This window comes from Ostrinia nubilalis, chromosome 18 (assembly GCF_963855985.1).
Source record: "Ostrinia nubilalis chromosome 18, ilOstNubi1.1, whole genome shotgun sequence".
Lineage (NCBI taxonomy): Eukaryota > Metazoa > Arthropoda > Insecta > Lepidoptera > Crambidae > Ostrinia > Ostrinia nubilalis.
Window position 1 is genome coordinate 4,820,670 of NC_087105.1, and position 16,541 is coordinate 4,837,210.

The 16,541-nt window shown below is 36.7% G+C and overlaps 1 protein-coding gene across 1 annotated transcript; it reads right to left on the reverse strand.

Moving 5' to 3' along the window:
* Nucleotides 1-11,328: 11,328 nt before the first annotated feature.
* Nucleotides 11,329-14,727, reverse strand: LOC135080380 (large ribosomal subunit protein mL40). The gene is made up of 5 exons (XM_063975023.1): nt 14,597-14,727; nt 14,423-14,515; nt 14,115-14,285; nt 11,979-12,177; nt 11,329-11,512 (listed from the first exon to the last, which is right to left on the reverse strand). Exons 1-5 carry the CDS (start codon nt 14,629-14,631, stop codon nt 11,396-11,398), a joined length of 615 nt encoding a protein of 204 aa, XP_063831093.1. The 5' UTR covers nt 14,632-14,727; the 3' UTR covers nt 11,329-11,395.
* Between the last annotated feature and the right edge of the window lie 1,814 nt (nt 14,728-16,541).

A 16,541-nucleotide genomic window follows, 5' to 3' on the forward strand; every position in this document is an offset into this window, starting at 1 on the left:
GTTTTTATCGCTGAACTACAGAGACATTCTAGTAATTTACCCTAAACCTCATCCTTTAGCAGCAACATCTACTTATACAGTCATGTGTTTGAATTTCATCACAACTTCTGACATTTCGTCTTTAAACATGTTTCATCTAAAATGATCGAAGTAACTGGTGACAGTCATTTCGTTGAATTTAATCACGATTTAAGTCGTATTATCATATTTAAACATATCCCAAAATGATCGATTTACCCGATAATTGTCCAATATTCCCCGGATCATTAGCTACCGATTTTCACTATGTATAATTTGGGCTACCCCGCATTATCACGGCGCTCCGCATTCTGGTCACGTTGTTCCCGATCGGCGACCAAAGGCTGAGAACACGGACTCACCTGCACCCTGTAGCCAGAGGTTCCCAACCTTTTTTAGATCAGGGACCACTTTGATTTCTTTATTGCTCGCAGGATCACTTTATATAAAAAGAATATTAATAATATTTAATAAATAATTTCAATAACAATATTAATTAATTAAAATTTTTAGAATTATTGGATATTAACTGACGTCAGATCCGGCAACTCGCTTCGTCGATTCACTCATTCCTTCAAGTTCTCTCACTCACTCGGTCGTTCACTTACGGTCAGTCGCTATCCAACCTTCGCTGTGAACAGATGTCACGAGGAAAGTTTGTGAAGTGTTTAGTGGTGGAAATACTCCTCGAGCAAACCCAGGTTAGTTAGTTTTAGATTTTTTGATTTTTACGTCATTTATTATTTTCATCGTGGAATAATATTGATTGATTTGGTAAATCTTGGGTTTATATTAATAAATACTTATTAATTACGCCGTTCCTGAACACCTTTTACCTGCATTCTTTTCTTTGTACAGGTTCCGTACTTAATCCCAGTCCTCACCTCTCATGACACGCGGAAGTCTGTCGCTCGCAAAATTTAAAATCGTAGCCATATTTTAACTCCTGCGGACCGCCTGTGGTACATGGACCACTGGTTGGCAACCCCTGCAGCCTCTTTGAAACCCTCGCACGCGCATAATCCTCGCCAATAAACCGCTACTAACTCCAAATATGGGATCAGTGAAAAGAAAATGGCCTGTATAAGTTATTATGATTATTACTACCTAACCTACGTCTTGTACGTTTAGGTAGCTGTAGAGTTTTAAAAGACATTGAGCTACTTCATGAGTTGCTTACTTGAATAGCCTACTAAATGACGTTTTGCTTGGAACTTGAATATTTTAGATCAGGTGATTGATTTATATCTCATGGGCGTAGGTAGATATATCTTTTTGGTGATAATCCGAATAGAGAGAATACACTGTAAGTTTACTTCCAGTGAATATATGAAGTGTTGCGAATTTCTGACTAATTATATCTGTAATACCACCTTCACTAATAGCTACCATCAAGGTGTCCTACGTTCTCACCTCACAAGGATGGTCCATTTATCTTCTCCTTTTTCCCATTGTAATAGAAAGTGTGCTGATGATTTTCTCTATTTTTTTCTTACAGACTTTAGTAGGTATCAATACTTTAAACGTCTAGTACCAACTACAAAGCACATCACTAACGGGACTATTCCCACCTCTCGTTCCCACCACTGCAACTCCTGTGTAGCCAGGATCTACAGCTTGACCGCCACAAAAACCCAACCAATGAAGGTCAAACAAAGGTTTAAAACCTTTAAGAAAAGATTATGCACCACGGACAATAAATATCAATTAATATCTTATGAGCAATTAGCAACTACCTGCCAATAATATTTTTCACAAAATCGCTTAAAAGCACGGAAATTTTTCCTTGTCGCGACAAGATCGGTGTAATAAATTGCGGAAACAGATGTATGTTGTATTGAATTAAGCATTATATCACGTTCATGTTTCCAAAGATCACACTCTAAAGCACATCACTAGTGGTGGTTGTCTAACGTCGCTTCTTTTCACTTACAAACAGGTGTCAGGGCAACTTTTATTCTGTTCCGCGATTGTTTTTGTTTGCCGCCATCGTTAGGGAAATGTATTTGCTCTACGACGTTTGTGCGCCGTATTAATAGTCTTTTTGCTCGCCCTTGCACTATAAAGGATGCGAACATTGCTTTTTATTCCGCAAGGAGCTGGCATTACTGTTTTGTTCGTGTTTACAGATACTATTCCTTGTTAATACAAACAATACGAAATGTTTTTTCATTATTTTTTTTATTAAGTTGGTAACTTTTTTTATGCATAACAAGGCAGTTATTTGACCACAATCGCATCTGATGTTAGGTGGGATGCAGTATAGGATGGTACATATCTGCCCTGTAAGTACCTATTTACTCTCGCCTTGAAAAGGCCCCGATTATAGTCTTCGGGAAACACAGCAGCAGGCAGCGAATTCCAGTCCCTAGCTGTTCGCATTATAAAAGAGTCATCGAAACGATTTGTGCGAGCTGGTGGAATGTCAGCTATACTAATAGCTTCTGACATAGAAAATGCTGCGAGCGTTTATTGATAAAAAAAACTCTCCATTTGTTACAAAAATTCAAAAAATAAGTTTTCACGAACATGAACATTTTTCCTTTGTTGTTTCCAAAATGCCTCTATCTCTACTTCTCGTTTAATTTATATACCTAACAAAATTCATCAAATTATTTATATTACGTTTGAAAATCAATTTGCTGTTGAGCAAAAACGCTGCATGATAAAATTTCGCCTACAACAGAATATTTTTACTGGATCATCATGACGTCTTCGTCTTCTAGTAAAAAAGTTTCGTTATAGCAAATTGTTCGCAAATCATTCTTTCTTCCAACTACTTGTACACTTTTCAATGCAAACAATTAATTACTTCCATAATAAGCGAGATTCCCTCTTTCGCGTCAGCGCTGTCAAATTACGAGGGCGATTTTAATTTATTTTTAAACTTACAATCATAACAGCGAGGGTGGGTGTTAACAAAGACAAGAAAAAAGTGCATCGTTACACAAGGTGTTTTAAAGGGGGTATGTTTTTCTGTCTTTTTAGGGTTACTTGCTTCCTTATTTTTCTGCCTTTTTAGAGTTACTAAGTACTTCCTTGTTTTTCACTTCTTCACTGCTTATAGGATCACTTTGTTGTTCTATCAGTACAACGACATAATATGTATTTCCTAGAACGATGCCTATACGAAATCTGGGGGGGTATTAAAGATGTATCCTTCAGAGTCTCTTCTATACTTACGAGTAACACTACACGTTACTTAATGTAACCCTTTTTCCATGTATCTAGAATAAACCCCACCGATATATAGTAAAAATAAAGTTAATTTTAAAGAACTGTAAGGAACCGTAGAGCGCGTATTCCATTCCCACTTATCCGACTCTTTTTAAAGAAGAAATTACTGTACGATGACGTCAGCATTCCCGGCATAATGCCCGAGTTAGTTTCGCCTGTAGTGACTGGCGGGTCTGGACGTTAGAGACTCGATGCTCCAACACTCTATAGCTCCATATAAAGTACCTGCAAAAGTGGATAGACAAGCAGAGAAGATTTTTTTTTTAAATAAGAATTGTTTGATGATGAGTTACAACGTAGGTATATTTTGGAATAATATGGCGACAGAACAGTGGTTGACACTTTAAACCAATAAAACGTTGACTTTTGCCCTGAAAACTAAACTAATTTTCAATTCTACTGTGTCTACGTCACAGGTAGCTTTAGCTAATTTACATTTTCGCATAAAATAAAATAATCTAAAGCTTTTAGATTCCAATGCCTTTAGATTGCAATTAGCATGCCAATTGATTAGTGACGCCAACACAGCTATTTATGTCTAAATTTTTAAAAACTTAAGCCGATTTAGATAGCTACGAGTAAATAACCGAAATATTTTTAAACTTCAAATGTGTTCCCAATTTCAATTACAAATGTTCGATGACTGGCGCTCTCTACCGATGCGAAACACAAAAAAAATCATCTGCTTAAGTTAACTCTGGCACTGGTCCAATCTATGCCTAAAGATGGAAAAAAAACACAAGCTGATAAACACATCCCTCTTTTGCCCAGTTGGGTAAAAGATGAAGAAATTCGGGTCGACAGAATTTCAGATCAATGAACATAAATTCTAGTACTTCTATTTTTATTAAGGTTCACAAATCCGTGTAGTTCGAGCATCTACGTTGGATCAGCACTCTATGATTTATATTTTATCATTCCACCGAATTTACATTTCATAAAGGATCGCGTAAAATCAAAGATCCCTCCTGCCAAGAGCTAGCTATAAAATGTTTTAATTCACAAAGAGAATTTATAAGTTTTGCATTAACAAGACTACGACGACCCATTTATAAACAAACTTAAACCCCTTTTTATTAATGTGAAACTTAAATAATAGTTTTTGGTATTAATAAACAATAATTTAGAAATTATTTGTAGTCACGGACATGTAGGTACCTAACTACAATTGATAGATCAGAGCCCCGATTACGGTAATATTTAACGTCTACAATCCAGACACGCTTCTTCGATTCTGCGATGCGATTGGTCAAAACAGTCAGCTGTCAGTCAACGTCAGCTGTTTTGACCAATCGTATCGCAGAATCGAAGAAGCGTGTCTGGATTGTAGACGTTAAATATTACCGTAATCGGGGCTCAGCTTTCGATACCTAACATAATGGTACTTACTGCCTGTATAAAATATGAAAATTTTCCTGAGAAACTCACCTCAAAATATGGCAAAGAAAACAGTATCCTAAAGCAACGAATCCCATCGGGCCCAAACTTATAACATGAATATTGGCAAAAACTAGAAGCTCGAAGAAAGGAACGCGGTCGTATTCACGACACGTCCTCCATTTCGCACTCCGCGGGCCTCTCGCCTAGAAACACTCAGAAAAAACGGGCCAAGACGGTGTCTACACGCCGAAGGTAATGTTCCGTATAATTTTTAGAACGTGCTGACCGCGTGAAATTGTGTTTAGTGCTTTCATAGTCTGTGTTTTTATTTTCTTTGACTTTTGTATTTACAAAAATAGGTTTAGAGTGAATAGCACACGCATGTTAAAAGATATTACCTACCTGACTAATACAGTGTGAGTCACGTTAAAGTGTACATATGAAAATAAATGAAAATAGACCTATTTTTATCGACTTTATGTATTTTTTTAGTATTGTTATTTAGCATTATTGCTGTTTTTATTTTATCAGGATAATATACCGCTTAGTTTAAAAGTTATTACGTTTTCTTTACAATAAGCAATTGGAAGAAAAATTTCTATAATTAAAAAAAAAAAAAACTCAAAAAATTTTTGACCTCTTTTTTGTCGATAAAAATAGGTCTAGTTTCATCTATACTGGTCATCACAAAAATCGGCCCACCTACGTTTTACAGGAAAACTCGTTTTTACTGACACAATCATGGTGCCCCAACAATATTGGTGTTATTTGAAAGCCCAATGAATATCCTTAAAGAAAAACACATTTCATTTCTTAATAAACGATTAACATAAACGCGATATACAATAAATGTGACTTGAAAAAAGACCTCACTTTGGGGCCCAAAACTGGTCTAATTGATCCCAGAGGTGAGCCCAAAGTTTGGGCTCACCTCTGGGATCAATTAGACCAGTTTTTATGGTTATAAAACCAAATAATGATCTCACGTGTCCTCTTTAACAGATGGATAGCGATTAATCCCAACTTAACAGTTTTATTGCCATAAAAGTTGGCTCAAGCGTAACTAGCTATTTTTTGAAGAAGTGACTCTGGATTCTCCTACAGACACATTTTTGGGGTAAAAACCTTTCCTTTAATGAAATGAAGTTTAGAACTAGGCTTTTAAATGGTGCCAATATTGGTGGGAAGTGGGGATGGATAAAGTGCTTGTCGCGGGTGGGTCGATTTTTATGATGACCAGTGTATTTTCATATGTACACTTTAACGTGACTCACACTGTATATTGCGTATATTGGAACATTCTATGTTCCAAACGTACTAAACGTTCATAAGAAGAGTAGATTATTAATAGCTAATAAAGACTACTTATCTCTTGATTCAATGACAAACCTAATGGTAAGTAGCAAAACACATAAAGAAGGTTCCTGGGAGAGCCATTGTGAGAGTCAGACGTGTGCTTTTCGTTTTTCTTATTCCCAGTGAAACCTAAAATTATACAACAAAATTTTTCTATCATTTCCTGTTTTGGTCTTACCATAATTTGTATCTAAAAAATCAAAAGTAAGTACATATACTTATCTAAATAATACGTAAACAACACATACACTATGCAAATCATTCGTCTTTACAACGGAACCCCAGAAAGTTCGGTTTGCGCGGGAAACGCACAGTGCTCCAGAAATCGACTCTACGAAATCGGGCGGGAAATTATTAAGGAGGTAAGAATTTTCTGCACTTTTGAGGGGCCATAGTTCGATAAAACTTGTTATAGCTTTTGTAATATTTAAATCAAATCACCGCCCATTTTGTATTAGTTTTAAAAACTTCTTCAAAAATACTTACTCGAAACACCTCGGAAATTTTAAAGCGATTATGGCCGAACGAGTAAAATGGCATAAATATTTATAACAATAGACTATTTTTTGTCAAAATATCCGCGGACGAAAAGTTGCGGACTATCGATTAAAGCATTAGATAGACCAATATCCCAATATCGTTTCTTCTTAAATCTAGTGTAACCTCTTTCTGTTTTGAAAGGACTCCTACAAACATACTCCTTGGGGATAACCGGGCAATAAACCTTTAAGAATAGTTTAAGATCAGTGATTCTCAATCTGCCAAAGTTACACATTTCTTATTACCTACGTACACATAGTGCCATTATTGTGAAGCTTAATGTGCCTTTGTCTATGCTTGTTAGCCCAATGCTCCATGCATAAAAAGATTTTGAAGCCCATACAAAATGGACGAGAGATCTATCCCTGTTTTAGTTCTTATCACATATGTTTATGTATGTCCAAGAAAGTTTAAATAATTGACCCCACCCTGTGATTGATTGAATTTCAATATTGAGACCGAACCAATAGGCCTGTTCTTTAGAGCGTATTCAAATTTGTGTCGTTCCTCATACAGGCCTAAAAATTTCAAAAGACGCAACCCCATTCCAGGCAAATAGGTCAGCTGCCGTTCCTTAGGATACGTCGCAAACTAGTTCCATGTCCTCGTCATCAATGGACGCCACTTGACCCAGTAAACTACGGACGTTCACATCATTTCTCGTTTAGCTCGAGATCCGCCTCAAAGGTTGCCCACATAAAAATTTCATGAAACGACTAGAGGCGCGTACATCTTTTTAAAATTGCCACAAAGTTGTCACTCCTCCTTCGCGGTTCGGAGACGTAGTAAATCTGGGAAACCGCAACCCGAAATCGACTCTTATCTTATAGTCTCAGAGTTTAAAGTTGTGGGAATTGCAGTTGAACCTGACAGCCTTCCAGTCACTGTCATAATGATGTATCACCAGTATGAAAAGCGCGGCACAGCGTCGCTCTTTTGGAGGAAACTGTGACGCAACCATTCCGAGCCTAGAGATAATTGCGGATGGGAACTAACGGCCGCGTAATTTCATTTACTTCCATAGGGACATTCCAACAAAAAAGTTCAGCACTTATTTTTAAAAGACTGTTCGTTCGTGCGCAAAATGAAGGAAAATAATGCGACGGTTGAAAAATGTGTTATTCACTGGCAAGCAATAAAAAAGTTTACAAGTAGGTATATTTTCCGTAGGCGTCAAAGATGGCTCAATGGGACTGACTACGTGTCCCAATGAAGCTCCTCAGATCAGAATTTTTAACAACCAAGCCATTGGCATGACAAGTCCTACATAATTCAGAAGATAAATAAATAATAATGTGTACTTCATCAACTTATTTCTTCACAGTAGGTTGTCCATAGACCATGAGGAAATACATTTAACAAGATAGAGCTTTGACTTCAATAGGTACCTACCTACTCGTAGTTATAAACCATAATGAAGGAAAAGGATAGAAGGTAAAAACGTGTCCAAGATTATCTACTATCTATACTCGTACAGTAGGTTACACATTACAAGGACATTTTTGTAAAAGGTTAGTAAACAACAAATTACGAGTATAATAACCCTTATTAGTCGTTTATCCGGTCTTATCGAGAAATTCAGGGATCTATAAGTAGGATACCTACTGATTCCTAGGAAATAGGTAATTGCTTCAGCAGTAGGTAAGTTTTCCTGCTTGCCATACGACGTTTGAATAAGGGTTTTGAACAAATAATGTTATTAGGTATTTGAAACAGCTACGAATAGTTTTATAATTTTATTGGAATATCACAGAAATGTACCTACATACAAATATTAACAGAATGATGGATGATTTTGGAGTCCAGCCTTGCAGTGGATACCAATAATTACCATGTAAAGGAAATGAAACGGATCAAAATATATTTTGTGTTCCAAAGAATCGAATTACATATTTAATTATATTATTGGCCCCTACATAAAAGTTATTCACGTCATAAGATGTCTAAGCCTTTTTTCGTCCAGTCACGCTGCATAATTATTAACAGATCACTGTACCGCCATTCAACAACTTCTTTTCTACCCATTCAATGTTAAAAGATTTATTAATTCCTTCAATATGCACCCATTCACCGTTATGAATAAGTTCGCGCGATTATCGCTCAGCTCTTTAAAAGCATATCCCCCCTTCTAAAACGAACAATTATCGTAACGTTGCGTTGCTTCAAAAAAGTTGGTTGGAATAGGATACTTAATTTTGATGCAAGCACAATATGCTAACCATCTAATTTCATATTCGTATGATAATCCACAACGAGGGAGCTCTTGGCCGTCATCTGACCGATTGGATAGCGATGAGGCCGGAAGTGGAAGAGCTTTACCCTGAATCCTCAACCACTGAGGAACTGGCTATCTTACCTCTAACTGCCGAAATAAAAACAATGCTGTTGTCATAGAGAATGAATTAGGTAAGAGGGTGGTAGCTGGCCAAGCTGACTTAGAATAAGCTCTACCACAACCAGATTGAACCAGAGCAAATACTTTTGCCCACTGGGAATCAAACCCGGAGCCTCTGGGTCCGAATCAGGTGCGGTATTACCACTAAACCTAAGTGGCGGCTAAACACTAACAACACCTCAGTGTTGGCTTATAAAATTTTAAATTACACAATATTCTTATAACTAGTTTAAACTACAAGGTCTTAATAAAAACTATCGTCAGAATTCCTTGTTATAATAAGATACCTACTCATACTTATTGTGAAAATGGCCCATGTATTGTAAAACTCGTGTAGGTTTCGTTTTAATATAGTACTCGATACTCGTACTTATCTACATTATGTATTTAGTCATAAACTCAGTCAACAGTAAAATCAATTTTTATGCTTCATAGATCAACAATTGAAATTAGTTATTTCTTTATGTAACTTACCCATATTTACAAGGATACCTTTACAAATATACGCCGCTCTACAAAAAATGTAATTTTCAGTATTAGATTCTAATTCAACAAATAGAAATGATTTCAACTAACAAAATACATTACGTCTTGAGAGTAAGTTATGTTTAACATTATTTGGTTATGCCTGATCGATGAACGGTAAAATACGTGTATTTAGTTTAGTATCTATCCCCTTTAATGGTTAATTAACTGACACTTTCTTCTAAAACTAATAACAACAGCACACCAGGAAAATACTGTTCAGTCGACGTAAAGACGATTTTTTTATGGCAAAAGTACTATTTTTCGCTATTACCTACCTTTTTCAGTGAACTTAAAATGGGTCGTATACAATACCTAAGTACTGAGCTGCACGCAAATCTTAGAAATAGTTTTAAGTTCATTATTAAAATTAATTTTCAGTGCACAATATCATAGCAGTTTTAATGAGCCTACAAATCGGTGTAATTACATTGGGCAAACAGAAACATAAAGACCGGGGTGTAATATTCATACAAAATCCCATAGAAGCCGACCTGCCCGGCCATTGGATGCCCGCAGATATTGTGAAGAGAATCTTGGAAATGCGAGTAAATTATACTACTACTCCTTTAGTACTCCACTCTCGCGTTAAGTTAAAATTAAAACATACGACAGTAAACAAACATTTACAAGAAAAATATCCGCTAAAATGGACCACTGATTCTAAAAATGGAGATCATGTGACAAATAAAAGAACAATCGCACATACATTGCATAAAGATGAAACAACTGATCATCGGTTTAAAGAAGAAAGCAACAAGAGAGTCTCTACAGCTAGTTGGACATCAAATGCTGATAGAACAGAACCGTCTATTAATTATTCAAACAAGGAAAACGATTCTCCAAAAGACACTAATCAAAATGCAAACACTTTAAAAGAAGACACAAGTGTCCAGAATATTATTATTGATCCGTTGATTCATAGCACGACATTAATTTCAACTGATTCAGGTCATGGCAATAATAATGATAAAATCACTACAGTTGAAACCGCAAATAATATCGAAGTTACTAGTGCTAAAGTTACAAATACAGATTCAACGGTACTTTTAACAGCAACAACACCACTAAAAGCATCAGCAAGCGAAACGAATCGAAGTCCTGATGGACCAACAACGTATACTACAAATCTAAGCAATAACAAGCAATTGACAGACACTGAATCGCCTGAACTTCCAAAGACTGAAAAAGGCGATTCGGAATCGTCTAAGCTTACACATTCTGTATCACCTGATTCAAGCAATGCGCCTTCAACAGTTGATAACGCAAACGATATTCAAGGCAATAGTGAAAACGATGCTGTTTCTACCACAACTCAATTGACAGATTCTACTCATTCCACCGATTCTATAACCACAACATCGGAGATCACTACTGCTGTCACTACAACTATAAGTAGAACTCTTCCAACTACAACATACGAGGGTCCAGGAGACCCATTTTATTTTTAGAATAATTATGAATTATCTTGGGCTATCATTTTCCTTTTTCCCTGTAAACTGCAATGATTTTACTGAACCATACTATTCCCGCCCATTTTTAGGGTTCCGTAGTCCTGGAAAGGAACCCTTATTAACGATAAAGTTGTGTGACATTAACTACCTACAGGGACTTTTGAAAATATCTCTAAGTACTTTTGAGTTGTCTAGTTATTGCTATAAAGGGAAGTCTATCATAAACCGCGATAACGTACCATACCTATAGCAGCAGCCACTGATACCAAAACTTACGATCAGTTTGAACCCTAAAACGAAATTACAACACAATAATAATAACTTGTGTATTGCTGTTGTTTAGCGCATGCTGTTTTTAATTAAGTTTGTTCTTATCTAGTTTGTGTGATCTTGTTGGTGATCTTTTTAAATAAAAAGAAATCATTTCGATTTGATGGCAATATATTTAATAATTTACAAACACTAACAACTGTATAAACTAGAGTATGTACTAATTATCCCATTTTTTGGATACATCTATGTACTCGCCGTCAGGGGATTCGTAATCTTTGATGGGCGGCGTAGCGACGGGGCCCTTGATCTCGTACGGAATCAGCGCCATGTCAGGCTGGAATAGAAATATTTCAAATTAATATGAATATTACCAATAATATCCTGTATATTTTGGTAATAATCGCATTGAATAAAAATTGCATATTTTTTCTGTGTAGGTAGTTAATGGTTCTAAAATTTTATGTGAATTTAATCTTATGAATATTGAATTTTTTTCTAAAATGCTGGCTAATAAATAGGTATACAGTGGTGGTACGGGTAAACTTTATTAATTTACCTACTTATAAAATAAATAATGGATAAAAACACAGTCTAATTTATGTGAAATTGTTTATAAGATAGATATGGGCAAATAAAAATTAAGTATGCAAAACTTTTGTAATAATGGTCCCATGAATTTACATATTGCAAAAATTTCAAAGTATTTAATAAACAGCATAGACAATAACTACTGTCAATTTTATAGCTTTTAGCATGCTTTTATCATTATTTTTCTTTCCCTTACATTACATGCAACTCACCATAATGGCCTCATTGTACAATTCTTCAGATTCTTCGTACAGCTTGTCGAGGGCCCGTCTCTGAGCGGACATGATCCTGTCGATCTGAGCCACGTGGCTCATGTACTCCTCCCGTTTGTACCGAGTCCATTCCTTCTGGAGCAACGCTCGGGCTTCCAGCATTTCTGGAGTTAAATTAGGTGATGGTCTTTTTCGTTTTCTGAGGAACAAGACAAGACATTTTATGAAAATGATTTGCATGCTATTTTTAAAAGGCTAAACATGAGCACATTGTAAAAACCAACACCACCTTATACCATGTTTGAAGCAAATAAAGACATTCTTATTCTTCTTAAGAAAGGAAAATCAGTTAATTATTAAGTTTATGAAAATTATTCTGGTAATATTATGTATGAAACAAAATTTGCATCACAAGCCTATTACACAATTTTTTGATTGAAGTTAGACATTTTGTTTAATTAATTACAAAAAAGTGTATTATTTTATACCATAGACTAACAGATAAACTTGAGCTTTGGGTTACCCCAAAGCTCAAGTTATGGTATAAAATAATAATAATAAGCATTACTGCTATTGTTTATTTTAAATTGATTCAATCAAATCCATTATAGGCCAGTAGAATTAAACACAAAAATTGATTAAATCGGAAATAATTCCTACAAAAGATTTTTTTGCTTTAATGGCTTCATTGGTTGCCCATTAAGACTCTCCTAAGTTTTCGACTTCGACGGAGTTGTGCTTAAGTGGTGGGGGCCCCCGAAAGGGGCGTTTTTTCGGTTTTCCGGTTATACCGCGTAAAGGACTTACCCTATCGAAAAGTGGTCTTCATGACGGTTAAAGGGCACTTAATCCTGCATTGAATAAGACCAAATTCATATGTTTTGGACAAACCGTTCTCGCGCTAAAGTTCGGCAAAGTAGAAAATATACGTATAATTAATGACCCTCTCCACGTCCAATGGCTTGATACCCACATGCTTCCAAGCCTTGTAAAGGGTCGCCTTAACCAGTGTAACCCTAACAAGGCTCACGAGTTTGATTCGCTTATCCTTGTTCGTCCCAGCCGTTCCTTAACTGCGGTTGCTGCACCTCTTCCTGGCACTCTCCTGAACGACTCTGTGTTACCTAATGTGGCTGCCCCTCTTCCTTGTACCCTCCTGTACGATTTCATTGCTTAGCCATATGCCTGGTTCAAGGTTCAACGCCACAAAATCAACTTCGTACGAGTGAAAATAGTTTAAATACTATTTCCCGTGCTTGCAACATTTTTCTTTACTGCTTCACCTCTATTAGTCGTAGAGTGATTGTATATATCCTATAGCCTTCCTCAATGTATGAGCTATTCAACACAAAAATAATGATTTCAATCAAACTAGTAATTCTTAAGATTAGCGCGTTCAAACAAACAAACAAAAAACTCTTCAGCGTTTTAATATGAACTTGTTGTTGTTGATTTTTGGCGTCGAACCTTAGACCAGGCATACGGCTAGGCAACGTAGTCATGCAGGAGGATACAAGGAAGAGGGGCAGCCACAGTAGGTAACACAAAGTCGTTCAGGTGAGTGCCAGGAAGAGGTGCAGCAACCGCAGTTAAGGAACGGCTGGGACGAACAAGGATAGGCGCATCAAGCTCGTAAGCCTTGATAGGGTTACACTGGTTGAGGTGGCCCTTTTCAAGACTTGGAAGCCTGTGGGTAACAAACCATTGGACGTGGAGAGGGTCATTAATTATACGTATATTTTCTACTTTGCCGAACTTTAGCGCGAGAACGGTTTGTCCAAAACATATGAATTTGGTCTTATTCAATGCAGGATTAAGTGCCCTTCAACCGTCATGAAGACCACTTTTTGATAGGGTAAGTCCTTTACGCGGTATAACCGGAAAACCGAAAAAATGCCTCTTTCGGGGGCCCCCACCACTTAAGCACAACTCCGTCGAAGTCGAAAACTTAGGAAAGTCTTAATGGGCAACCAATGAAGCCATTAAAACAATAAAATCTTTTGTAGGAATTATTTCCGATTTAAAAGCTAATTCTACTGGACTATTAAAATTCTTAATTTGTTTGCGGAATTTATGAAAAATAATAATTATGCATCTCATAATATAGTGATCCTATCTCAGTCAAAAGAAACCTACCCAAGTTGATCCAGCAAGTTCAGAGGAACCTCCATTTCATCGATAGGCTTCAGTTGCTGGGCATTCTTCTGCAGACGTCTAATTTGTTTCTCTATCTTTTTTCGTCTACGCTCTTCACGAGCCCTGATAATCTGAGGATCGATCTTTTTCTTCTTCTTCATAGGTTCTGCACTGTAATATAACAAAAAACAAATTGTTATCAATACCGAATTAGGTTTTATTATAGACAATCACTCAAAAAGTTAAGACTACTGAATGTTTAAATGGTAAAGCCTTAAAACATAAAACATAAATAAACAAGCCCTTACCATAGCGGTTCAGTCATTCGGAATTGAAGCGTAGTTGCTGTAGATATAGGTCTTGTGTTCATTTGTAATTTTATAGCTGGACATATTGATAATCTGTAAAATTAAAGAATGCACTACAGTGTTATGCATACATTTATAGGTTATATTCTTTTAAGAATTAACAATCACACAAACCTTGAAAACTGTTTTAAGATTGACAAGTTAAACATATTTAATTGAGTTCTTCTGTAACTTATCAGAAGAATCAATCAATATTAAATCTAGAAAATCTAAACAGTATTTTGACAGCAAATCGTCATGAATAATTTACGTTCCAAGCCACGAAACTATGCTACCTGTCAAAGTCAAATTAAGTCGTAATTGTTTGCTAAACCAACGAAAGTTACTCAAATATTAGATTATTAATTACTGTCTTAAATAATATTATTCTTTTTTATATTACCTTTCGATATATTAGTAAATAGCATTAAGATTTTATTTTTAGTAAAATAACAAAATTTTATTCCTTAGAAAGAAACGTAGTACAGCGTTCCGTTTCATGTAATTTTATGAGGCCTTTTATTTATTTCAAAGAAATGTTTAACAGTTTATGGTCATGGCCACTCATTTTTAGCGTCCTACTTAAGGGAAGGACCGGTCTTTGTGGAAATCCTTGGGGGAGGCCTTTGTTCAGCAGTGGACGTCTTTCGACTGAAACGAACGAACGAACTTATTAGGCCAGTAGAATTAAACACAAAAATTGATTAAATCGGAAATAATTCCTACAAAAGATTTTTTGCTTTAATGGCTTCATTGGTTGCCCATTAAGACTCTCCCAAGTTTTCGACTTCGACGGAGTTGTGCTTAAGTGGTGGGGGCCCCCGAAAGGGGCGTTTTTTCGGTTTTCCGGTTATACCGCGTAAAGGACTTACCCTATCGAAAAGTGGTCTTCATGACGGTTAAAGGGCACTTAATCCTGCATTGAATAAGACCAAATTCATATGTTTTGGACAAACCGTTCTCGCGCTAAAGTTCGGCAAAGTAGAAAATATACGTATAATTAATGATCCTCTCCACGTCCAATGGCTTGTTACCCACATGCTTCCAAGCCTTGTAAAGGGTCGCCTTAACCAGTGTAACCCTAACAAGGCTCACGAGTTTGATTCGCTTATCCTTGTTCGTCCCAGCCGTTCCTTAACTGCGGTTGCTGCACCTCTTCCTGGTGCTCTCCTGAACGACTCTGTGTTACCTAATGTGGCTGCCCCTCTTCCTTGTACTCTCCTGTACGATTGCATTGCTTAGCCATATGCCTGGTCCAAGGTTCGACGCCACAAAATCAACTTCGTACGAGTGAAAATAGTTTAAATACTATTTCCCGTGCTTGCAACATTTTTCCTTACTGCTTCGCCTCTATTAGTCGTAGAGTGATTGTATATATCCTATAGCCTTTCTCAATGTATGAGCTATTCAACACAAAAATAATGATTTCAATCAAACTAGTAATTCTTAAGATTAGCGCGTTCAAACAAACAAACAAAAAACTCTTCAGCGTTTTAATATGAACTTGTTGTTGTTGATTTTTGGCGTCGAACCTTAGACCAGGCATACGGCTAGGCAACGTAGTCATGCAGGAGGATACAAGGAAGAGGGGCAGCCACAGTAGGTAACACAGAGTCGTTCAGGTGAGTGCCAGGAAGAGGTGCAGCTACCGCAGTTAAGGAACGGCTGGGACAAACAAGGATAGGCGCATCAAGCTCGTAAGCCTTGATAGGGTTACACTGGTTGAGGTGGCCCTTTTCAAGACTTGGAAGCCTGTGGGTAACAAACCATTGGACGTGGAGAGGGTCATTAATTATACGTATATTTTCTACTTTGCCGAACTTTAGCGCGAGAACGGTTTGTCCAAAACATATGAATTTGGTCTTATTCAATGCAGGATTAAGTGCCCTTTAACCGTCATGAAGACCACTTTTTGATAGGGTAAGTCCTTTACGCGGTATAACCGGAAAACCGAAAAAACGCAACTTTCGGGGGCCCCCACCACTTAAGCACAACTCCGTCGAAGTCGAAAACTTAGGAGAGTCTTAATGGGCAACCAATGAAGCCATTAAAACAATAAAATCTTTTGTAGGAATTATTT

What these genes read in the sequence shown, in the direction of transcription:
- LOC135080380 (XM_063975023.1), bottom strand. Translation starts at nt 14,631, where the DNA reads ATGTTTAACTTGTCAATCTTAAAACAGTTTTCAAG. An exon ending in CGAATGACTGAACCGCTATG is followed by an intron (nt 14,286 to 14,422) that starts GTAAGGGCTTGT and finishes GTTATATTACAG; the next exon opens with TGCAGAACCTATGAAGAAGA. An exon ending in AACTTGCTGGATCAACTTGG is followed by an intron (nt 12,178 to 14,114) that starts GTAGGTTTCTTT and finishes CTTGTTCCTCAG; the next exon opens with AAAACGAAAAAGACCATCAC.